Here is a 25,927-nt window from a genome sequence, read left to right on the forward strand (position 1 = left end):
GTTCACAGCAGAGGTACAGAGGGAGGGTTAGCTTCCCTGCATTAGAGCTGGTGTCTGGAAATACACTCCTTTGAGATCCTTTGTCAAGGAGGGTATTATTTGTAGTCTGTCTGCCCTTTTAAAATCGAGAATCTTCATTGTAAATCTGCTTTTGTTAATTCTTTGACTTTAAGCCATGTATTTTCTGTTGTAACTTATCTGAGGTTATTTCCTCTGACAAATTTTCCATACTTGCCAAAATTAATCTAAAAGATAAAACTACCTTTTGCTGTTTCCAAGGTGGTTGGAATTGCAGCCAAAAACATACGGACGCTTCTGTGCAGTAAAGGCAGTACTGAGTTAATAGCCAGGAGGTGAAAGTTTTCTACTAAGACAAAATTCTTCCAGGATCCAAGCCTGACTCCAAGGAATCCATTGTCATCTTTTTTGTCTTCCCTTGGAAAAACAGTGAAATTTAAGAGGGAGAAAATAATCTGAATGGTAGCAGTTTGGTCGATTTGCTCAATGTCTCAGCTTTTTTTGACCACTTTAATTAACGTAGGAGGAATTTTTTTTAAGTCACGTTATTGTCAATGGCGAAAGCAAAGTCAGTTTTAATTCTGCTAATAATCTCTCGCAGAATATTATGGCTCCTGCAACAATGTAATGGTGTAGGTGGACTTTCATTCCTCCAACATTGGCCGGTGCACACAATGCTTGAAATCGTTCCAAATTTGCTTTGTGTAAAGAGAGCAAAGTCTCTGCTTTAGAAGGCAATTTGATGCTTCACTAGCTGTGCTGAGTAAAACAGGATTTTCTTTCTCAAGCTCATCGGGAATATTCTTGAGGGCAGCCTCCCTTTGTTTGTGGTTTGGAGGCCTTATCAAGGGGCCTGAAATTGTCCCGTTCTGGTGAGCTCAAGCTCTCAAAGTCCGTGTTAACACACTGGACTACCCAGTGTTCAAGTGGATAGGAGTTCTCAAAATTCATCCTGCCTTTAAGGCTATAATTAGTGGACTGAACAGTCCTGTGTATCTGCCTTTCAGAAAATTGAGGTGTGTTCCTTCCCTGTATCTCCAGGGCTGAATTTGTCTGCCAGTGTCAGAGAGCTCTCGGTTCATCCGGCACTGACGCACAGAGCGAGAGGTGAGGTGTGTTTCTCTGAAACCAAGTGCCCCAAGACGCTGGGGGTTAAAACAAGCTTAAATCTTACAAAGACTGATGAGAATAGTAGCGCTTAGAACACAAATGCAACTTTTGAGTGAAGTTTACTTCAGCAAACAGCCATGTTTAGTGACATCGATAGTCTTGGGACACCAGATGCCTATCAAATACCATTATCTGCTGTTGAAAAAGGCAGTGGTCTACATCTAGTCTGAGTCTGAGAAATTGCAGAAAGTAAATAACTGTTAACCTCCGTAAGAACAGTTCAGCAGGCATAAAGGTAGAGATAAAAATCTTTCTTGGTTTCGTGTACAGCTGCTAATATAAAAATACCTGTTGCTTAATGTGTATGTCTTTCGTTTGTATTTTTGAAGGGATTTCTCAAGATTTTGTAATGGAATTTTGCCTTGGGAAATAGTCATCTGTAATTTCAGTAACATACCTTAGAAGAAAATATTCTCCAAAGCAAAAGTATTCTTAAATAGTTTCTTGGTAATATTTTACCATATCTTGAATCTAGAGGGCTGAAACTGAATCTTGAATTTCAGTTTCAGAAAAAAAAAAACCCACATATATATATCTATCATGTAAGTCTGTGACACACCCCGGCACTGAACACTGTTCACCTCTTACCCTTTCTGTCATGAGGGCCCATCCATGTGTTTTGCACTTGAACATAGGGAAATAAATTTGTTTTGGTGTAAGATTTTTTATATTCCATATGTTACCAAGCCCACGGTAATGAAATGACAAAGATGGCACAAAGCGATGCAGCAAAATGGGAGCTGTGGCATAGGAAGGAGCAGTGTCTGCTATTTGAGCCAAAAATTCAAGGGGAATTGAGAGCCCTTTCTTTGTACCAGTGAAGTATGATAATCAGCGGAGTTGCAGCATCTTGTCTTTTTGAGAGGCACCATCTCCTTGGCTTCTGTGGAGTTTCTTCTGGTATGTTTAGCCTCTAATTTAGAAAGGAAAAATACCAATTGGCAAGTAATTCTAGAAAGATTCCTTCTTCCTGTTTTAACTCAGCCTGTATCCAAATTATACTGCACTGGGGCTCATCTCTGCCTATTCATTGTCTCAAATTTTCAGGCTCTGACTAGTTACCATGGTACTGAATTTCTTTTGATTATTTTGTGAAATTTTCATTCTGTTACTTAGCATTTCTGTGAAGTATTTACCAGGAAGGTGAGATTCAGTAAAGGAACAAACTTCACAAATTGTTGCAGTACAACCAATGGGTTTTTGATGACACAAAAGTGATATTTCCTTTCATATCCATCAGGGAGCAAACTGATACAAATATTCAGTGGGTTTCCAAAGGTGAACTTAGTTCTTGCAAAATTTATGTTGCATTACTTTCAATTTGCTCTGAAGTCCTTGCTTTTAGAAGCATCTTCGTAAACTGCCAATGCACAGTTAGTACCATGTAATCTGAAGTGTAATTATACTGTGTAAATATCATCTGTAGGCACCCTGCTCTCTGTCAGGGTACTGTCTGGTATTGGAATTTCCGCTGTAATATGTGATGATTTTATTGTGAAGCAAAAGACTAAGTGAGCTTCTCTTGTCTTAATTGTCTCAAAGTACCATTTTTTCCCACTCTCCTTTTTAATTTGTTGAAATAGAAATAAATTATAATTTAGTCATTAATTCCAACTGCTTTCAGCTTAAAACTGAATACAGGTACATAATTTTCTGAAGAACCTTGAGTGTATTTGTGTAATTTTCATGCTTTCCATTTGTTACTGGATTTGTCCATTTTGTTGTAATGCTACAATTATTCATATGGAAAATACTGATTATGAATTCTTTCTTTAGGTTGCCATAAAAATAATTGACAAAACACAGCTGAATCCAACTAGTCTACAAAAGGTAGGTTTTTGCATTTAACCTTTCAACTTGTATTATAACTTGTTTCCTTTTACCACCTCCGATTAATTGTGAATGCCTATGCTGTAGAATCTGAAGCACTGCACAACTTTCACACATCTGACTACTGTATTTAATAATGGCATTTTTAACAGATATTTTTGATGACTTTGCAGTTGTTCAAGATGCACGTACTGTTTTATAGATGAGCTCATACAGAGTTGCAAAGAGAAGACGGTGGTGTTAGCCGCTTCCTTTCTCACAAATGTAGTCTAACTGTAGCGAGGATGTTCGTGGTTTGGTGTCATGCCTCTGTGTCTCCTTCATGCTGGTCATTTTGTAGAGCTTAAAAACAGAAAGCGTATGTTCTGTCCTCTTAAACAGGCCTTGAAAACATTGCCTCTGGACTGAAGGCCAAGCAGTGTCTATGGCTTTCACATAATTTTCAGCAGAAATGGTGTTACAGTTTTATGGAATAGCTTGAAGCATGGCTATTCTGGTTTCTTCCTTCTAGTCTCAAATGTTTAATGTGCCATTACAGTTGTATCGCCTTATCTATTTTAGTAAGTAGTGATAAATCCTACTCTTTCATCAAGCAAGCCAATCTGCTTTGGAGTGGCTGCAGGAAATACATTTAAATGTCACTTTTACCTAGGACTTTTTTAACTCTGTCCTTTTAAGTGCTGCAGTCAGTCTTTTTGTTTACTTTTGAGTACTTTGATTAAAAAAAAAAAAAGTTCCTTGCAGTATTTCTGTTTGAAGGAGAGAATACCCAGAACTTAACTGCAAACAATATTAAATTGCATAACCAGAGCAAACTGGAGAATATACACATTCGAGTTTTATGCAAATACTGAAAAGATTGTGTGGCAAGATGGTTTTATCAAAATTAATGGTGCAAAAGTAAATTGGAAAAATACACAGGTCCTTGCATTGTATAGTTTGGTTGAGAGGCAGAGAACAGCCTACAGAAGAAGGCCACCATCATTTTAGCAAGAAGCAACGTCATTACCTTCTACTGCCCCTGTAGGCTACATAAAAGTAGATAATGTGGTTACAGTTTTCTCAGATTTTTTTCAGCTTAATTCTTGACATTATTATTAATTTCTGGCTAAGCAGAGAAGAAATGAAATGCAAATGAGGTCATATGATGATTTACATAAAGTGGGTTTGTGCAGCAGATCTGGGCAAATTGGAGTACCTAAAAAGTTATATTAACTTCTGGGTGCATTTGGAAAAGAAAAGCTGTGATGGTAAGGGGAGGGGTCACTGAGCATTGGAGAAAATGGTCAGAGAAAAGTAGAGAGAATGTGTTTTGAGAGAAAAAAAAAATTCTTACTCCTTCAAATGGTGTTATCTGGAGACTGTGTCTTAACGCTGTTAGCTTGAGCTAATAGTCAGGTACAAAGCCAACCTTTCACCAGTCGCTGGAGTTCAGTCGGCACTGGTTGGAAGTGTGTTTGTTGACCCTTTGGTTCCTGGTTTCAGCCTGTTTGGTCTCCACTCTCGTCTCCGTCTCAGTTTTTGTTTCATTTTTATTTACAATTTATAAAATTAGATTGTAAGGTGTGATTTCTAAGTCAGCGTTTCCTACCATTAGGGTCTTTAAATGGGAGTCTAGGAGAATAGTACCAAATAGTGGGGTAGAAATCCAATCAGAGTTGGGGAGTGAGATTGCTAATGTGTTCGCTTCTCTAAGCTCACTGGCTATATAAGCACTTAAAAAGGTTTAGCAAGATATCTCAGTGTTCTCAGAAGTGGAAAACCATTTTCTTAATTTTAAGCAGCCGCTTATAGTAAACAGTACATACCCAATGCATTACTTATCGATTTTGCTTCATCAAAGCTTTTTTTGAAAGCGCTCGCCCGCTTCCCCCCAGTGCTATCAGCGCTGCTGTAGTCTCAGCCCATTTGAAGCAAGCTGCACGCATGACCTGTAGATTCAGGGCAAGCGGAGATGAAGTGCTTCTCATCAGGGCTGCTGGAGGGAGTGATGAAATATGTGAGGTATGGTGGGGAGGGAAGGGCTGTGCCGAGAAGAGGGTGTGGTGTAGTGTCTGCATACCCTACTCATCCTCAGGTGGTGAAACGAGCGGTGATTAAGGTTTCTGATCCTGATTTCTGTCTTACGTCTTCCACGCCGATACTCCAGCTGCCAGAGGGGAGTTACCCTTGCGAAGGGGCGCCGTACTCTCTGGAGCAGCACTTTGCAGTGAGCTGCGGGTGGCTGCAGCTTTGACGGATATGTTTTCAAAGTGCGGTTCTTCACAGCACTGAGGGGCTCTGTGCTGCTGGGGGAGTCAGTGGTAGCCACATGCAGCTACTCCTCGCTCTAGTTTTCGTAGCTTATTACAGCTCTGCTGCTTTTGCTTAGCGAAGAGGAAACTGTGTTACTTTCCTGCCTTAAAAGAAAAGAGAATTCTCAGAGCTTTTTTCCCATGCTAGTGTTGTTAGTCATCATTATTCTCCCAAAATGTACTTTGTACCCAATCGCAGTGAATATCGGTCTCGCTCGAAATGAGTGTTGATGTTACAGTAGCTCACTTCCTTCTAGACCAAAAAAAAAACTGTTTGTTTTCTTTCTTTCTTTTGAATCAGCAATGCCATTATACGCAAGATTTTTTTTTTCCTAAGCCCATGTAATAGCACTAAATAACTTCTCATTTTCCTTTTTTAGAACTTGGCTTCTCAGCCAGATTTTTTTGTTCGTTTTGTGCAGATGTTTTGCCACTTGTTTGGACCTTTTTGTAAAATCTTTTTAGAGTTCTTAACTACAAATTTGAATATGCACCATGTTCTTTCTGACTTTTGATCGGTCTGTTTTAAAAAGTGCGAGGAAGGTATGAAAATTTAAAAGGGACAGACTTTTTTGTTTATAGCGTGTATTTTGTGCGTTTTCAAGTTGTGCATTATTTGGTGCAAACTTGCATTGTGTAAAGGCTTCCTGATTGAGACTGCTAACTATATATAGGGCCTGTTTCGGTGAGCAGTTATCAGGAGGAGCCTAACACACAGTTAAAGCTTGAGCTGGCTTGGGAGAACATCTTGTGAAAAGCCTCCCTGCTTTGAGGGGAAGGAGGCCAGGAAATGTGCTCTGCATCTGACTAGCGTACTGACTTGCTTTTTAGCAAACTTTTTGTCAGTGTTTTTTGAAATCCTTTGTTACTGAAACTCTTGCAATAGCTAATGCAGGAACACTTTGTAATCTGTCTTTCAGCTTATTCAAAGAGTTGGCTTGAAAGCTGGTTCCCTATTTCCCCAATCCGTGTTGTTTTAGATGTATCAGCATAATAAAGTTCAAGTAAAATTGGTTCAAGATTATTACTCAGTATGTGTCTGTGTTTCCATTGCTACTTTTCTTTTTGCTCTGTTTGTCCACTGGCAGTATTAAATTCTTTCCCTGTATCTAACACGACTTACAGTCAAAGGACGAGACCACAACAAAGCTGAAAGACATTTGTTTGGCAGACTTAGGATGTTTGTCTTTCCCTAGAAACATTTGCAGAGCTCCTGTTGACGGAAAATGAGCTATTCAACAAGTTGGGAGTAGTTTTCAATCTCTGTATTAGAAATTAAACTGATAAGCACTGTTTACAGTTGATAGTCTGCCTCTATGGTCACATTTTGACAAGTTCCTGAAACTAAGAAAATTATTTTCTGAGTAGAGAACCTTATGTTACGTCTTACAATGTTACAGATTCTTCTGTGTTCCTGTGTCAGAAAACCTCAGATGTGTGGGCTTTTGCCATAACTTGCTATCTATAATGAATTGTGCTGTGGGCTTTAGGAAGTGTGGTAATAATTAATGCTTCATTTATTGGAGGTTGATGCAAATAGCATTTAGGGGGGAATTAAATCTAGAAAACCGTTCAGTATAATATGTGAAAGTTGTATCATGTTTTACGTTCTGTTCCTCTATCAGAAATAGAATATAATACAATGTCAGACATTTGCAGATGTCCCTGCTGAAGTTGCTGTCTGTGTCAAAATGCCAAATATAACACTTAAAGTGTCTACAGAACACAATCTGAAGTGCATTTATATAACTAAAATTATAATAAAACATTTGGTGGAGTTTGTATCCTATTCTCAAGTATTTCTATTTTGAACTTCGCCTAAGACAAAAATAACTATTTTTAAAGAGCTTGTTTCTAGTCACCAACTGCAAATAGCTCATATGTAGACGCCACTTTTTGATAGGCTTCATCTGGGTTAGTAGTCCTGTGGAACAATGATATATTTACAACAGCCCAAAATGTGATATGAGCCTGCCTTTATCACATTAGAGCATCAAACTGTACACTGCAGCGGAGGAAGTAGCTGGCTCCAGCCAAGTCAGCGTTCTCTATAAAAAGATTAGATTAATGAGTGTATTTGTTTACATGATGATACCATGAATTTTGGCCTCATCTTTACTGTCTTGTTCTGTATTGCCTTTGTTTGATTGTTCTTGTTTGGTGGGACTAATTATGATTTTGGTCATTGCTGACATTGCCATTCTTAATCCGCTGAACATACCTTTGTAGGTAGGTGAGGTGACGATAAATAGGCTGATGGCTGAACAACAGCCAAGGGCTGCATCTGTGCAGCAGTGGGGTTGCACTTGATCAGTCTGACCCAACAGACTTCGATCTGGGGGTCGGAAGGGAGTCCAGAGGAAACTGACAGTCAGTCGTGAGCAAATTCTGCAAGCTGTCTTCAAAACAGGCTGACCAGAGGCTTTTAGTTATACAAGCTGCAATAAAAAATACGAAGTATTCAGGGTATATTACAGGCCAGACAATCTGAACCGAATGAAAAAAATAAGAAAAAGATATAATTATAAATTCAACTGCATTTAAATGTCTTATGTTTAGAGAGCTATGGTTAAGTGCTCTACCTCATTGAAGTACATATGAAAAAAGCTACAGAAACAATGTAATTAAAAAAAAGGCAATTTCCTTATCTGAGGGGGGAAAAGAAAACATGCCCACAATTTGTGAAACTTGTCTTCCATGGCCAAAAATGTAATTGATCGATCAGTCTTGATTGCGTTTAGGCAGTTTATCATCTAGCAAAGTGTCAGGCATAGATCTAGATAATGAATATACTGTAATTAAAACTATTTAAAAACTGTTTAGTTTTATTCTGTGTTCAGGTACTGTGCCTTTCACAGCTGTGGCATAGGGGAGAAAGCCTTTTAGGCATTTTAATGAGTATTGCTATCCAAATGGTAGCCTTACAGAACCATTAGAAAGCAAAGAACTGTTGGAAATGGTCTCCATATCGTGATTTTATTTTTTGCTGCAGCTTGTTTTATTAAAAGGCAGAAGGGTGGAATGGTTCTGTTTTCTTGGCTTTGTTTGTCTTTTGTTTCCCGTGTTTTACTTTTTTTTTTATTTTGAGTAACTACACCTACAGATTTTCTGAGTCATTATTAATAAATGTAGCCATTAAACATATTCACTTTATATGAAATCTGACCTGAGGAGAATCTTACAGCAGCATCTTTTGCTTTCTTACTGTTAATAACAATGCTGTTATGTCTTTCTTTACAAAATCCTTTCTTTTTTTCCTTGTCTGCACTCGTGTGGAGTTGTGTACTTTCTTTCTGCTTCAGTCTCTTTACATTATGTTCAGTACGACCTGTTACGTTACTGGTATTCCTGTAGACGTTGGTGTTAGGTTTATAATAAAACCACTTGATTACTCCCTCATTTGGAAGCATGCTGTTAGAAAATAATCAAGGCTTAAGAATGTCAACCATCTGGAGGCTTAGGCTCTCATGGGGGGAAACTATAGAGGGAGAAAAATCTCACACGTGACTACCATATAGCATGCTACCTCAGAAGTTCCTTTTTTTTTTTTTTTTTTGTAAAGAGTGGCTGTAGGAAGATAAGGGAATCTGAACACAACAGTATTTGCACTTCAAGGTGTTCAAGTACAAGTATACAGGCCTGTTGTGTAGGAAAGTGGGTGGTGAAGAGGGTGGCAGCAGGCTGATCCCTTTGAGATTGTACCCTCAAGCGGTGGTGTGTCTTCTGTCTGCTGGGGATTGTTTGCTCAGGAAAAGACTGTGTTTTGCCCCGTTATTTTTGGCTAATGTTCAGTGTACTGCATCAGCAGTCTTGGAGGCTAGATGTCTGGCGCTGAAAGTTGTTGAAGCTGTGGTGACAAGTCCAGAGCTAGATGGTTTTGTGCCTCGGTCGTCTTGAAGGAATGCTTCTGAAGGCCCAAGAAGAAACCTTGCCTGACCATCTGTGCTTAAAACTTGTTTGTTGCTGGTTTAGTTGAATAATGCAATTTTTGTGCGATAAAAGCAGCTGATTTTTCACCTCTCAGTTCCTGTCGTATAGGACAGTGTTTCTGTGGTATCCTCTGGAAGGCTAGGCTCTGACAAAGGGCTGAAGAGCCCATGCCACTAACACAGTGCAGTGGTCTTCAAACAGTGCTCTGGAGGGGCGTTCATAAAACTTTGAAACCAGGATTTTCTATAAAGGTGTGAAAGGGTATATGAGATGTGATGTACAGTGGCCATCAAGAAGCTGCGTGGGCTCATAATGGTCTTCTGGCCCCAAAAGTGTGAGAACCACAGAGCTGAGATCACTTGTCTCCTGGGCTATCTGGAGCACTTTTGTGGGTGTTTGCAGGTTTTTGAGGGTTTGGCGGAAGCTTTAAAGAAGCAAGCACTTAACTGTTCTCTCCAATAAGTTGTTATTTTATGAACTTCCTTGAAATGCTAATAAAGTTTGCCCTTTATGTTTAAAATTAAGCAAGTACATCAAAATGATCAGGCTTACAAAGAAAGAGTGTTACCTATTATTTTCATTAACTTATTTCATGTTTTATGTTTATTTCAGCTCTTTAGAGAAGTAAGAATAATGAAGATCTTAAATCATCCAAATATAGGTACCTTGTTTATTTCTCTTTATATTCAAATCCAGTGAAATGTTACCTCTTTTTTCCACCGTTAAAAATGTTATGTGATAATTATAAGCTAATCTTAAAATAGGGGGGTAATTTACTGTAAAATAGCAGTAAGAAATACCTAGTCATAGCTGTGTGTTTAAAAACAAAAAAATGTTTTAGGCCCTCTACACAAAATAGTTATTTTCATAGCTGATTGCTCAAAAGGAGCAGAGTTATCACAATGCTGATTTTTACTGGATTCAGGCTCTCATTAAAAGAATTTTGTACCAAAACAAGAAATGGTCAAGAAATTGATCTGGATTGTGAAGTTTAAACAATGTACTATTGTTAGGGTACTGTCAGCCAACTGACTGATAACTTATTTGTTGCCATGTATGCCAGTACAGTGTGTAAAAATGGCCATTACTGACGCTCAAATTTATGGAAGTTTTGTTTAATCTAGTTGCTTTCCCCATATAATCACATCAAATGATTGTATTTTATGAGTTGAGTAAATATGCTATTGTATTTTCCATTTAGGACAGAAAAAGATGGTTTAGAGTAATGATCTGGTACTGTCAAGAATCAAGAAAATTGTGTGGTTTTTTTTTCCTGACAGAATTCCTTATAGAGTTGATAATTCTGCAACCAGCTAACTGATTAATAAGTTGCTTTCTTTTCCAGTGAAGTTATTTGAAGTCATTGAAACTGAAAAAACTCTCTATTTAATAATGGAATATGCGAGCGGGGGTAAGTACCTCTCTACTGTGATGGCAAATGTAAATAAATTGCCAAGTGGCAGAAAGCACTTTTTTTCTTTGAAGTTTTATTTTCCCGTTTATCAAATATTAATGTCATGGTAGGGTAAATTTTTTAAGCAAAGTCTTTAATATTCTTAAGTACTCGTTCAGGCTACGTAATTATAACTTGTAAAACTTCATTCCAAACTTAATGCGATTTAGTAACATTTGCTTTGTTTTTACAACTTAAATGTAACTGGAATCTTTGTTCAGCCTTTGATTGTTTCTGTCAGTAATAAATGTCAACCTTTTAAATTTATTGTATTAAGCTCCCTAGGACTGGTATCTTGTCTTATATAAGATGCTTGGTTAAAAATAAATAAATAAAAAGAGAAACACTTCTGTATTTTTAACTGTTGCTTTCAAAAGCACGAGTACTGAAACTTCTGTTTTTTTAAAAGTTGATGACATTTGACATACCGTAGTCACAGACCTTCTACTGTCAAGAGTTATTAGGCTTAGCCTTATGTCCATTTTAGGAGGGAGGTTGTGGAGGAACTTTAACATTTATTCCTGATTGCAGAGGAGGAAGAAAAAAAGACTGCATCATGCAGTGTCAGATAGTTTCACCAGGGCTAGAATTAAGATATTGGGGATTAAGTTACTCTTTGCTGGCTAAAACCTAATAGCCCTCTGTTTGTCAATGTGACTCTTTAGCATCAGCATCTGGGAATCTCCAGTAGTTGAGGATTTTCTTTAGCTGTGGGAGGGAAATACAGAGTTTTTTCTCAGTTAATAGTTTCAGCATTGAATTCTAACTCTGTTAGATTGTGTGAAGTTAATTCTTAAATCAGGTAAAGATCCTCTAACTGCCTCAGTTGTCTTCTAGTGGGTCCCTAAATGCTCCACCAAGCTTTGTCTAACCAGAAACAAGGCTGGTGAAACGCTGTTAGGATATTGGCTAGTGCATGTTTGTGAAGGCGTCTCCGTGCAGTTTGTTGGTGCTAGACTTAAAAGTGAAGTCTTATTGCCATCTAGTGATTGGCTTCCACAAGGTAGAAGGGCCAACAGCGCTCTAAAGATTTTAGAACCATGGAGAAACGTGTGCAGGTCTGCAGGGCCGTGAGCAGCGCCCTGTGCATGTGCAGTGTTGTGCAAGACAGGCATGGCCAGTGATCTGAGTGACGGCGATTGTTTTCCTTTTTTCCTCCTTGAGATACTGGTCACACGTGAACTGTATGAATTCTGTGGTTGGAGGATGAGAGAAACTGTATTGCTAGAACTGCAACATTTGCATAAGTTGCCTATATTTCTTTCTCTGGTATCGTTTTCCCCTGAATTATAAAGGAGTGTTCAGCTTTGCTCCTTCAAATTTTCTCAAGAAACAGCTGTGAAATACACCTGAGAGAATTTTCTGAGATGGGTATTAAATAATGTGCTACAGGAGCAAGCAAGACTATTTTGTAGAAGATCCTGACACTCTCTCAGATAGCTCAGTTGTTGATTTTCCTGCTGTATGACTCTACCTTTTTTTTATTTAAAAGCAAACAAAAACCAAAACATCAAAAAAACACAGCTCTTCAGTACTACTTTATTCTCCTTTAGACATCTGAACCATGCACCATTGGGCTTGTTCAGAAGTGGTGTTTTTCTGTGTGTCTTACCTATCTGATGCTTGTGGGGTGGATTATCTCAGTGTCCTACTGGCCTCATTATTGAGAACTTCATTGCAGATACCTCCTCCAAGCCTAGGTTAGAACTAAGATTTCTGTGTTGGTTAGAACACTTGTATGCACACGTACAAAGAAAAATTCTGGTGCTGATATAACAATATTACAGATATCATCAAATGCTTTCATGTATGAGGCTTATTTTTGTGGTGCAAAAGATACCCTTGTGAGAAAGTCTGTGAAGGTACAGGTCATCTTTATTTACAAAACAGAAGTACTGCTGCTCAGTTTCTAAATAATTGGAAGGAAATGTTTCTATCTATATCCAGTCTTTCATTAAGCCTTACTGTTTCCTTGTGTAAGAGAGAATGTTGTAGTAAATTGTTTGTATTCACATCACTTATGCCTTGTTCTCTTGAGCTAACCTGTAATCTTAAACTTGAGATCAACCTGAAGTGTAATCATTCCAGTGAAGTTGCTGTGGGTAGCTGCTAGAGAGGAATCTCTACATTCTGACACCGGCATTAACGTGTCTCGTTATTGACTCGCAGGGGAGGTGTTTGACTATCTGGTTGCACATGGAAGAATGAAGGAAAAGGAGGCTAGAGCTAAATTTAGACAGGTATGTATAACATTCCTATACATCAGCTTCCTACTCCCCCACACCCGTTTTTAGTGGTGAAATGGGTAAAACAGCTGTCCTTTGTGTTTGACTTCTAGCAGTGTTCAGCATGGTGTGTGGACTTCTAGCACTGAGTAAGAGGAAACTTGGTTATAGTAGTGCTTTGAAGGGGTTAGTAGCCCAGTCAGCAGTGCTAGCTTCCTTAGTGTTTGTGCCAGGGTGTCCAGAGTGCCAGAACACAATGACTGCTTGATTTGGACATGGATTCTGTTTCAAAATTCATTTCCTCCGGGTTGATTTCATATATTCTACGTTCAGCTTGTCTGTAAGCTTTTGGAAGTTGTTCAAGTGTAACGTGCTACAAACCAGGTCAGCAGCAAACACGGGCAGTGCCTGGAAGAGGCACCCGTTTACAACCATGCACTTGCACAAAGAGATGCAGTTAAACAGCTGTTCTAAAAAAATAATAATAATAATAATAATATCTAGGCTTTTTTGTTTTCTTTATGATGGATAAACCGGACTTGCAAAAATGTTGGAATTTCAGTGATCTGTAAAAAGCATTTCTATTCTACAGTAAAGCAGTATTGAACATATGCACATAATTTTGCATAACCAGTTAAAAATCCAAGTCTCTGCTCTTGCAGCATTTGAAGTTTCATTTGCAGATCTATTTGGTCTTATATACTTTGGTTTCTGCTCATGTGCAGAAACTTGTGAATGCTTATGTTATTTCCATCCCATTGGATAATTTAAATGATATTTCTTCTCACAACATTAAAATTATGCTTCTGTTTAATGACACTTTAAAATAACGAATATGGACAAGAGTGTTTGCTTGAACTATATGTGGGGGTTTTCAACTGGTAAATTGTGGCAATGACACGGCAGTTTCACTGCTGGAGGGAAAAGCTACGGTAGCTTCACATCTTAAAGCACAGCCATACAAAAATAGAAGTAATTTGATATTAAGTATGAAACTTCCAGGAAATTAATTACTTTCACAAAATGCCATATAAAGAAAACTTTTACAGTTCTCTAGAGTGGATAGTGTGACCATAAGAAATAATCTGGGAACTAGGAAACTGTCACAACTGTTTTGTTAGTAAGATTTGCTAAAGCAATATAAATAATAAACTCAAAAGTAGCAGTGAAAGTAAGGAGAAAAATAGAAACCCATTTAATCCAAAATAAGAATGCAACAAAAGCATTTCTGTAAAAGCCTTGTTTCTTTTTCTCTCTTCATTTTAAATCTTGTACATACGTTCTTTAATCTTTTGCAAAAATAATCATAAAAATAAGAACAAAAAACAAGGCCCCAGAAAAAGCAGCTGCAGACTTTATATTCCCAGGAGAAGTGATTTGTGTGTACTAGAGTAATACACAGCTTCAGAGTAAGGAATTTTTTTTTCTTCTTTAATAAAATCTTATGTCTCTTTATATCTTATGTTCTGTCAACTCTAGAGTGCTTTCGTTTGCGATTAAGAATTTCTTAAGTGCTTCTGTGCTGTGTGTTGGAATAGATTTGATCAATTGTACTGGGTTTTAAAGCAGTCATTTCCAGTTTAGCTGTCTTTTTCTAAATCCCAGACCATAACCTTTCTTTTTGTAATGTCACCTGAAATACTTCAGAATAGTTCAAGAGGATTTGCTGTTCTCTCTACCGTGAACATTGAAAACTACCATTGGTGTGGTTCTTTGCTCTCTGTGCTACCTTTCTTTTATCAGGAATTGTGTGGAAAAAGATCTTGTAGTAATTCTGCTGCACATTTGTTCAGCAATTGCCTTTTTTGTCGAAGGATTCAACTCGCCTTTACGTGAAAACTTGTGGAAACATGTCAGACTTACTTTACAAGTACACTTAGTGTTTCATTTTATGGAATAATATGTGTGGTACAGGATATATGTAACTTTAAAACAAACTTTTTCAAAAACAAACATGAAGGAAAAGAATTTAAAAGATAGTTAACTGCTAAGCTGGATGTTTGACCCATCAAATGTTTTACTTCAGATTCCCTGCTTTATTCCCCTACTTCAGTAGGGTAAATGCTGTTCATAAAGATATATAGATGGCTGCTCTTCAATCTACTGAAATATGTTTTAAGTTTCTTTTTATAAGTCTGGTTTCCTTTCAGAAACCTGGAGGAATTAGCTACCTATCCTTCCTGAATAGCTGACTTGCTGGTTACTAAATTTATCCAATTTTAGAGGATCTTGATCTCAAAGATAAGTGGTTCTTGAGAGCATCAAAAGCGTGAGTGTCTGGGTTATTACTAGGGTTCTCTTTTTTCCCAAGGAAAGGAGCTATAGCGTAAGCTCATCGTAGTTTGCTAGAGAAATGAGCATGCGTGTGGGACAGAAATCAGAAAACTTTGATCAGAGCTTGACATTTATTCAACACCAGGACTCTGTGGGACAGATCAAACCTAGTTCTTACTAGGTTTATGGGTCATGAAACTATTCACTTTGCTGTAGTCTCACAATAGCTTCATGTAGCTTTTAGCTGTTGCTGGAGGGATAACACTCTGTGTAGAACTTTTATCTGATTCAATGCAGCTGTTCTTATGTTAGACTAGTACATAATAGGGATTTTTTTTTTTAATTCACTAGCTAGTTTAACAGGCAGGAGCCTTTTTAAGCTGCAGAAACAGTTGTGCCTTGCTATTGAGCTTAGTACTTACAATAGGTTATATTACTATATTTTCAGATCCTGTTTCTTCTTTCAGTCGATGTGATTTCTGCATAAAACATCTGTGTTTTATCTGAGGAGGTATTTTAGCGTCTCCCTCTCTATCAGGCAAAGATGAATTTGCTAATTCGCCCGTCTTCACTTGTTTAAAAATATACATATAATTTTTTTGTCCATTCTGTTATGCATATTCAGGGCTTTTAGCAGGGGAAAAAACCCTGTAGAAGACAGTGATCAAATTATTCCAGTCATGCTTGACAAGGGACACTAAAAATACAGCCATGCTCTGCAGTTCTCCATTTCAGTCTTCTTTTATGCAGCCGTGTATGAGAAATTCAAATCCAGAATGTTTTGCATTCTTAATGTCACCTAGCTTTTCTTTCCCTAGCAGACTTCCAAGCAGTTCTGGTTCAATCTTACCATCCTTACTCCGTACGGAAGTCTGCCCATCTGGATGAGAATGAATGCAAAAATGGGGAGCCAAGTCTCAGGGGGATGAAGGGGAGCTCTCCCACCAACAAAAATTGCAAATGAATTACTTCCCTCTCCTCCTTCACTGCTGCAGATTAGATCTGGCTTCCTTCGGTCTTCCCACTTTTTCCCTGTGGAAGCAGATTGTAGAATTTTTAGTACTGGTAGATATTAGGACAAGTCTTAAATGTATATTTTAAAAAATCCACAAAATAAATCTTACTATTGTATGTTCCAGTTAAGAAAAGAAATGCTCAGTGTAGCACTGTGGAAGGGACCTGGAGAGGTCATTTATCTCTCCTTTTGTTGTTTTGTTCTAACAGTTAATCCTTATGAAGAATAGTTTGTCTACCTAGAGGTAGCTTGTTCTATCATGTTCTTAAAATCCTGTGATTATACAAATTTTTGAAATCCCTCCAAAGAAATGTATTTAAATGCTCCTATTGTTACAGCTAGAAGTCGTCTTTTTCTCCCCCTGTTCTCCCCACCTGCCCAAGTGTCAGCAAATTTCTCACACTCACATAGGTTGGAGCAAGGGGGCTGTCAACAGAAGGAGTGATGGAAGGTGGAAGGCAAGGAACTCGATTCAGTGAAGCCATGCTTTATGCTGTGTTTTTTTCATTCAGTTTTGACTGCTGTTAATCTTTCTTACACATATTGCATTATTTCCCTTCCATTTAGATTTGACTCGCTTCTGCAGTCCCTGTGCTATCCTTTTGCAATGCAGAGTAGTTCAGAAGCGTCCCCAGAGAAAACAACTGATTGATAATCTGCTAGACTTTCCGCTCTTAGGTAGTCAAAGTAAAAGCAGTTCAGAAGCGCGCAGCGTAGTGCCGTGTCTCTGCAGTCCTGAATAAAGCATGAGGTCTTGGTCACGCCGTCAGCCTGGGAAGCACCTGGGAAAGCGGGCTGGTGGCTGGAGCTGAGTGACGGCAGTGGGGAGGAAAGGAAGGAAAGCCACGAGGATGGTACAAGCGGTGCCATGGGAGAGCTTCGGCAGTTTCAGTAACTGTGAAAAGCTGAGCTGGGAGTCTGAAGGAGGGAGTCAGTACATAAAGGAACAAGTGAAAGCAGAATGAAAGTGTAGGGAATAGAAATATTTCAACTTGTCATTGAATACTTGGCTCCTAAGGTGGCATTTTGCATATATGCATGACTCAGGGGCACAGAGATTAAGACAATGTTGGTTGCTCAAGTTTTAGATGCGAAGTGACTGGTAGGTCAGTTCTTTGACCTACCAAGAACCTTACCTTCACTTATTCTAAATACTAAAAAAGAAGCATTGCTTCCTACAGGGACAGGAGGATTCGTATGCTAAGCTGGGATACCGAGTTACTTTTTGTAATATTAATGAGATCTCATCTTTCTGGACTAGAAATGTTAATCTTGAACAAAGAATGGAAACATATTTAAGTGTAGTTATTACAGTAAATTATTTTTCTGTGCAGTTAAGACTTTTGAAAAGTCAGGACATCTGCTGCCTCAGTTCTGACCACGTGTGCATCACAATAAAATGTATTTGACAGCATTTGCGATCATGTAGCAATATGGCCTTACTCGGCTTTTCTATACATGCTAACTTCCCTGGTAATGCTCGTAACTCCAGAGCAGTATACTAGGCCACCTGTGTAAGCAGCTTATATAGCTTGCTATATAAAGCAGAAAGAAAAATAAGGTAGTTGGAAATTATGATGGAAGAAATTATTCTGTTACACGTGAGAGAGACAGAAGTTTTTTCCATTGAGATTGCTCCTCTTGTGCAGTATACAAATACAATACAGCATATGCACTGTAGGCCTTTTGTCAGATGCACAGTCATGTCTCACCACATAACTGAAGTTTCAACAAATGAGCTTTTCCCCCAGTAATTTCTTCTGTAGCCAGGCCGTTTCTTAGCCTTTTCTCTTTTTCATGCCATGCTGTGGCATGAAAAATCACCTTTGCATAAGGACTGGAAAACTTCAGTCCAGTTGGAAAGCTTTTGTAGCTGTATACAGTATTGGAATGGAAATACTTCAGTAACCTTTCTGAAAGTCATTGCTTCTACTGGTCTATAATTAGCCACACTGGAGAGAGCAAAACGCTCTTTCAGATGTAGTAGAAACCAAGTAGATTGAATAACAAGCACCTAAGTTATTTAGCAGCTTTCTCCCAAATATGCTGGTCCCTGTAGTAGTTTGTAGCTCTGAGTGGATAAGTACCTGTCAGCTTCAGTAATAAATGTTGAACTTCTTAGTTAAAACTTTGTTTCTTTGAGATGTCACTTATATAATTGCGCTTGTTTTCTATCCAGATAGTATCTGCAGTGCAGTATTGCCATCAAAAGCATATTGTTCATAGAGATCTCAAGGTGAGTAGGGAAAAGTGTGTGATGTGTGTGTGTGTCTGTCAATCAGTTTATGTACTTGTGGGTGGGATCTTTATTGTACCTATAAAATGTAGCATATATTAAGCTGTTTGGTTTTTCTGTTTTTTTTTTTTCTTGCATTATAGCAAGTTTTGATGAATGTTTAAGGTATAGAACAATTTAAAATTAAAGGAAAAGGATTTGTAAGGCTTCTCAATATTGAAATGTAATGATTTCTGAAAGATAATCTTTTAGCCTCTGATCAGATTTAAATCTGATACAGGTCAGTATTAGCTGAGAGGATTATTATTATTATTTTTTTTTTTAAGTGCTTTGATACAGGTGTGACAAGTTTTGGTCTTGAAAAGAATTAAATATCGGTTGTGATGAAAAAACTGTGCCAAGTTGCAAAGAAGCCATATTACAAAGTGGTATATCCCTTCTTTAAACTGTGCCTTTTGTATTAATAATGTTGCTACATATCCTGCTCAAAAAAAAAATAGTGAAAAATGTTTAAAGGTTGTGTGTATCACCAAACTTCTGAAGGAATGTCATGTAAAGTATGGATAGTGAGCGTTCTTGTTTTTAGCTTAATAGATGAAAATGTAAGTTACAGCACCTCAGGATGAATTTCTGTGGAGAAAATGGATGGTAATAACACAGTTTTCAGTTATCATAACAGCTACAATAGACTAAAGCCATTGTACGGACTTTTTTTTAAACAGGATATATGAATGACAGACATATCAAAATACCTTGCAAGGAAGAGAATTTTAACAGATGTTTCAGCTTTTTGCATCCTAAGAATGAGTAAAAACAGGCAGTAGCTTTTTTAATCAAGTGTTTTAAATTAATTTTATGAACCATTCTTTCTCTTCCAGGCTGAAAATCTATTACTAGATGCAGATATGAACATTAAAATAGCTGACTTTGGTTTTAGCAATGAGTTTACAGTTGGAAATAAACTGGACACCTTTTGTGGCAGCCCACCATATGCTGCTCCAGAACTTTTTCAAGGGAAGAAATATGATGGACCTGAAGTAGATGTTTGGAGTTTAGGTGTTATTCTTTATACCCTTGTGAGTGGATCTCTTCCTTTTGATGGACAGAACTTAAAGGTGAGTCTGCGTAGAAAGTGTTGCCTTTCAGAGGGCATGTTTACCTAATGTTTTAGTTATGTGCTGCTTACAATTTACCGTACTTCTTACTCTTTTACCAAGGAACTTAGAGAAAGAGTGCTAAGGGGAAAATACAGGATTCCTTTCTACATGTCCACAGACTGTGAAAACCTCCTCAAACGTTTCCTGGTGCTAAACCCAACGAAAAGAGGCACTCTAGAGGTAATGGCACAAATAAACTGCCTCAGTAAGCTAGGCATTGTATTTTTCAAACTTTATTTTTGAGCTGATCAATAGGTTATTGTCATGCTGTTCATGAATAGTTTATTTGGAGTGGGTTCCAAGGGGATTGAGTAAAGGGCATGACTTCTGTTTTTTAAGGTTTCATTTGCAGGGATTGCAAGACATCTAACCCCACAGTTACTTCCAGAATGAATGAGACATTACACAGTGTGCATCATGCAGTTTTTCATGATAGCTAGTTTTTGGATTCCTGCATTAATGGGTGATCTACCAGGACTTAACATAAGTGATCTGGAAGTATTCAGTACTAGGCTATGCTGTAGTTGCTTTCTGTCTGCATTTTGTACTGTCATGGAGAAGAAAGGTGAAAATAATACTGGCTTCTGTATGCTTCCATAGTTTGGTATGAACCTACTAGCTAGACTTGTCAGAGAGGTAGCACAGCTTCTGGTCTGTGTTGTTGGGCTTTTCACTCTTCAGCTTTGTGCAGCTGATTGGAAAGTAGCTTGCCTTGATGTGCATGGTTCTTTCTCCTCACTGGAGCAAAGCAAAACTTAGAGTAGGGACCCATTCTGAAAAAGAAAAATGAGAAAAAGCATTACTGTTGATAGATCGGGGAGTTGTTTTTTCCACAGCTCATTTTCTTTGCTAATAAGTATATTATAATAAGAAATGTTTTTCTTTATAGCAAATTATGAAGGACAGGTGGATCAATGCAGGGCATGAGGAGGATGAACTCAAACCTTTTGTTGAACCAGAACTAGACATCTCGGACCAGAAAAGAATAGGTAATTGAGGATTTTTCAGAATATGATATATTTTTTTATTTCTTTCCACCACTCTGTATTTGTTTCCCATTTGGGAGAAGTAACTAATCTTTTAATATTGATGTTTCATCAAGATTTTGTTCTCACACTTAACTGTTTCGTTCTTTACATGTTCCATTCTTTCTCTTGAACTTAAACACGTAAGCATCGAAGTGTTTGTTCCTTACAGAGTATGTATTTGTTTTTAGATATTATGGTAGGAATGGGATATTCTCAAGAAGAAATTCAAGAATCCCTTAGTAAAATGAAGTATGATGAAATCACAGCTACGTACTTACTGCTAGGAAGGAAATCATCAGAGGTAAATATCACTCTTCCAAATGCAAAGAAACAAAGGAATCGGTGTCCATAGCAAAATCAGAAGCAAAAATTAAGTCAGTAACTATAGGCATAAAATTCCTGCAATGCACACAAGTCCAGTACAGTGGAAATCACTTTATTCTGATCATCAGTGTCAACTGAACTGTCCAAATGATGTTGTGTGTGTTCTCAGCATGAGCTGATTCAGTAAACACTTGTCTTTAGGCTCCCAAGAACTGTTCTGCTTGGTGAGCAGGTATTCCTCTTAAGGATTGTATGACAGTTACTATATTCTCTAGTCTATGAGCTCAAGCGTAAATGTGCTAGTTACAAATATTTTAAGAGAACTGAAGAATAGGACTGATCACCCTAAAAACATTCTTGCATTGTAGATTACTTTTCCATGTGATGCTGAGAGGGCTAGGCATCAGTAAATTGCTCTTGGTTCCTCTGCTGGAGGAGTTGGTATGGTAGCTTGCTACTGAGTGTATCCTCTCTTCCTGTTAAAATCTTACAGAACTGAGGAGAGAGGATGGGAGGTATAAAGATTGGTTTTCTGTATCTGACCATCCTTTCAGGAGCTTCAAATTCTGCTGTGCTTCACATAAAGCTTCAAATAAGACTGTTACAAAGAATTTAAGAGAATTTGGAGTTGGCTTAGTGAGGCACTGATGCTCGGGCTCCTAAGCAACTTCATGCTATCACAAAATTTCTTACATAGTAGAGGCATGTTGGTGGATGTTTAATCTGTTTTGTCTGAACTCCTTGTTTTAATATTTGTATTGTAGTTGGATGCAAGTGATTCAAGCTCCAGCAGCAATCTTTCACTTGCCAAAGTTAGGCCAAGTAGTGATCTAAATAATAGCACTGGACAATCTCCTCATCACAAAGTTCAGAGAAGCATATCTTCTAGCCAGAAGCAGCGGCGGTACAGCGATCACGGTGAGCGATTCTCATTTTTGGTGTTGTGGCATATGGTGACTGCTGGTCATGGTTGGTTTCTGAAATTGTCTCAGTCCCCCGAAGGTAAGGAGAAGGATGACAGTGTAGTTCACAGCACAGTGATTAAATAATTTATTGAATAACTAATATTTTTTAAAATCAGTTTTGTTAGAAAGCCTTCCAAAATAGCTTCTAGAGGAATGCTGAATATGTCAACTTAATTTTCTGTTTTGCCTTGTGTCTTCCCTTGCATTCCTGACCATTCTGGGAGCCTTGTTACACAAACTGAAGAGAATCTTGCAACAGCCTTTTTAATGAAAAGCTCAGCACTCCTCCCCCATACGCTTGTATGTCTGTTCAGCTTTTGTTTTTTGTTGACACTAGTAGGTCAGCTTGCATATAAAACTTGTAGAAATGCCAGTTTGCCAATATTTCTTGTATCCTGTTTCCTGAGGATAGCATCATTTGATTGTCCTGCAAAAATTAAATTTCTAAAGATCCGTGACTCAGACAAACTTAGAATGCTTCTGCTTTGTGAGTGTGCAAGACTGTGCTTAGGGTTTTCTAAATATCTTAAACATCTTCCTGCCTAGACACTACCTCATAAAAAGAGTCTCTGTTTGGTCTACTTGTAAATAACCCTAGTGCATTCAGAGGTTGCTTTTCTTGGGGAGTCTCTTGGGATGACAGTTACTGTGTTTTGTGATACTGTCTTTTATTTTTACATATATGTAATGTGTGTGTGTACACATACATACATGTTCTTCATTAGCTGTTATTGAAAATACTAACTAGAAGGTTAATGCATCTTGATGTATCCTCTTCTGAGGAAATGCAATTGGGAAAACAGAAGAAAACAAAATCCTGACATCCGCACAGGCTTTTTTTCCTAGTATCTAGGAACCTATTTATGCAAGTGGGAGTTTGGGGCTGTTGAATGGCTGCATCACTCTCAGGTGTGTCAGAACAGTTTTCTGCTCCTCCCAGTTGCTCCTGCCATGCCTGGGGAGGTTTGTAGCAAACTGAAGCCATTTCTGGGCTGTTGTAAAAATGCCGCATGGAGGCCATTAGTACTGCTGGTGGTACAGGGCTGCATCTCCAGGTACATGTCTCAAAAATCCATTTTTATCAGATGTTAGCTTGTGTGTGCCAGGTTTGTGCTAGCGAAGGGTCATCAGATTTGAATGAGTCAATTACTTGTTAAGTGTCTTTAAGGTGACTCTTCAGTGTTGTTTTTTTTTACCAAGCTAAAACAGTGTCAATACTCAAACACCAAAAGACTCCATAAAATTCTTAATTCTTCCATTGAAATCAAATAATATCTTCACCTAATAAATTCAAATAGTTGTTTGTTATGGCCCTTCCTGCCTTTAGCACACTGAACAGAAGTGTTTCATATCTTTGAATTGTAATATAAGGGAAGGCCTTGCTAGAGGTGACTGAATTTTAAATTTGTCAGATTTTATCTAAAATTAAAAAAAAAAAAAATGTGGGAAGGAAGGGGGAAAAACTTGCTTCAGGTTCCCCTTCAAAGAGCAAAGGCGAACATTAAGATACAATTGTTTAATTTCTTTTTCTTTTCACAGTATTTTACTGTCTTCTAAAATGTGTATATTTAATAATTTAAAGAATAACTTTTTTCAGTGTTGATTCCCAGTGTTTATCATTTTGATCCTTACATGTGTGTGAATAAATTTCCATAGTAGGGAAAAATATCAACTGGACTTTTGAGAAGAAAAATCCATTTTCTGTTTCTTTTGTTTGATTTTTAAGCTGGACCATCCATCCCCCCAGTAGTGGCATATCCCAAAAGAAGCCAGACTAGCACTACAGACAGTGACCTCAAAGAGGAAGGAATTCAATCAAGAAAATCTAGCAGTAGTGCTGTTGCTGGAAGAGGAATTGCACCAGCTAGCCCAATGCTTGGAAATGCCAGCAATCCAAATAAGGCTGATATTCCTGAACGTAAGAAAGGTTCGGCTGTTCCTAGTGTAAGTAGAAGCACTTATTTATCAAAACCATTAAACACTTATTTTGAAGGGGGGGAAGTGCTAAACCTGCGATTTATCAGTGGTGTTGGCTTTACTTTTCATCTAATGTAAATGTTGGTATCTCATACTCTTCATAGTCTTGCCTTTTTCTTCCCTCATCAGTCAGCTACGCAAGTTATCTGTTAATATTCCTGAAGTAGTTAGTAGGTGTATTAGTAATTAGCACTAGCAGCTGTTAGTGAGCAGTAGTAGTTTGCTTATTAAAATAAAAACAAAACCACAAACATTTAAATAAAAAAAAAAGGAGGAAAAGAAATTTAACCAGGCTGTCTCCTGAAACTTAGTATGCGTTATATTATTTTTGATATCCCCAATTACTCTTTTGTGGCCTTTTGTACAGAAGAATGAAGTCCCTGTTTGTATTATCTTATTTCTTAGTTTCATATGTTTAAGGAGCCAGTTCATCTTTGTTCTCAAACAGGCTGTTCCAACTCATAGTTACGTATATAGGGATTTTCAAATAGATGTGGCTCTAAAAACTTCAAAGGGTGTCTTTCAACCTTTGCTTAAAAGCACAGTGTCTGACTTTATCCTTATGGGCTTTCCTCTATCACCAAACAACAACAACAAAAACCACACTAAGATGCATAACTAATGAATTTACAGGGTCAAGTATTAGGTGGAAGGGAAAAATCTGGAAAATCCTTGTTCAGTTTGGCTTTAACTTGTATACTTTGTGGTGCCTCTCCACGTGGCAAAGTTGGAAATGTGTTTTCATATAATAACTCTTGAGTTCTGTAACTTTTAGTTTCTAAAACTTTGAGATTTTTGTATTGGAAGATTTTCTTCTTTTCAGAAGTAACTTCCCAGTCCTTTATTCAATTCACTATGGAGTGATTTTCTAAGCTGTTATCCCACAAAGGTGTCTTATTTGGTCATATACTCAGCATCATTAGTTACAACAAAGGAGAACAGAACTTTGTGAGCTCAGAGATTTTTTGACAGTATGAAGTGATAGAAATGAAGTAAGATTTTCTTGTTTTACTTCATTTTGGCTGCATATTGTCAATTGGATCAGTGGCTGAAAGTGACTTGGCTGGAGGATTTCAGTCAAAGAGATTCCTTAGGAAGACATGTCTTCTACTGCATCAGCTCTTTATAAATGTGAACGAGAGCTCATGATTTGGGTGGATCTTCTGATTTTTCTGGTCCCCTGCCCTTCTTGGTTTTTGATCAGTCCAGAAACTGTTCAGATTCTGTTTCTTCTTACGTGGCAGTTTTAGGCTATCAAGTCCCCAAATGGTAGAATTTTCAAACTGGACCTCGCTCAGTATTATCTGATGCCTTAATCAAGAGCTTTGCCTCACAGTTGCAATATGTTTTACATTTAGCCTCTATTTAGCATATTTTGATCTGCTCTGTTACAGTACTCCCAAATCATGGGGATTTATTCTAGTTGTTTTATTTCCAATTTCATACTACTGTAATGGAAGCAAAATTTGAGCTCACAACAACGGGATACTTACCTCTTCTGATTCTGTGCGCAGCTCTGATCTTTTACGAGCAGTACTACAAAGTGAACAAAACTGAACATGTAGCCAGACTTTTGATGTCACTTGGTGGTTAAAATTGTCTCTATTTATAGCTCTTCATGTCACTATGCAAGCACCTTTTTACTTTTTTTTTCCTTCTTTCCCCCTCCTCTGTTAGGGATTAGTCTTTTCCTTACTGCCTTGTGGGGATGGAGGGGAGCACTGATTTTTTTACACAATTTCTAAAACTGATTAGAGAGTTCTGTTTCTTATAATATTAGTATGAATCTAGAAGGAAGAAGGGTGTTAGAGCTACCATATTGTCCTGATGTAGAAAAAAAGGTATTCTGAGGTGGAGAGAGGTGGTGTTCTTACTAAGCATTTATGTCCTAAAATCAGTAATATGATCAGAAAATCACTGAAGAGACAGCAAAATACCATGTTTAAAAGTAATTACTACTTTGACAGATACTGCAAAAGTAGTAGAACTGGTCTGCACTAGAGCTTCGTGTTCTCTTTTGAATTGTTAGGA

The 25,927-nt window shown here is 37.8% G+C and overlaps 1 protein-coding gene across 12 annotated transcripts in view; it reads left to right on the top strand.

Annotated features, from left to right (window-relative positions):
• The window catches only part of MARK3 (microtubule affinity regulating kinase 3), a 62,601-nt gene that overhangs the window by 17,288 nt on the left and 19,386 nt on the right, over positions 1–25,927 (top strand). For all 12 annotated transcript variants that reach the window (XM_066998406.1, XM_066998394.1, XM_066998395.1 and 9 more), the window contains 11 exons: positions 2,965–3,018; positions 9,855–9,903; positions 10,588–10,653; positions 12,865–12,935; positions 18,389–18,445; positions 19,324–19,560; positions 19,663–19,782; positions 20,492–20,591; positions 20,819–20,931; positions 21,719–21,872; positions 23,646–23,863. In XM_066998406.1, coding sequence (XP_066854507.1) covers positions 2,965–3,018; positions 9,855–9,903; positions 10,588–10,653; positions 12,865–12,935; positions 18,389–18,445; positions 19,324–19,560; positions 19,663–19,782; positions 20,492–20,591; positions 20,819–20,931; positions 21,719–21,872; positions 23,646–23,863 — 1,239 coding nt within the window. The remainder of the gene's footprint in view (positions 1–2,964; positions 3,019–9,854; positions 9,904–10,587; positions 10,654–12,864; positions 12,936–18,388; positions 18,446–19,323; positions 19,561–19,662; positions 19,783–20,491; positions 20,592–20,818; positions 20,932–21,718; positions 21,873–23,645; positions 23,864–25,927) is intronic.

This window comes from Anser cygnoides, chromosome 5, assembly GCF_040182565.1.
Source record: "Anser cygnoides isolate HZ-2024a breed goose chromosome 5, Taihu_goose_T2T_genome, whole genome shotgun sequence".
In the NCBI taxonomy this organism is placed as follows: domain Eukaryota; kingdom Metazoa; phylum Chordata; class Aves; order Anseriformes; family Anatidae; genus Anser; species Anser cygnoides.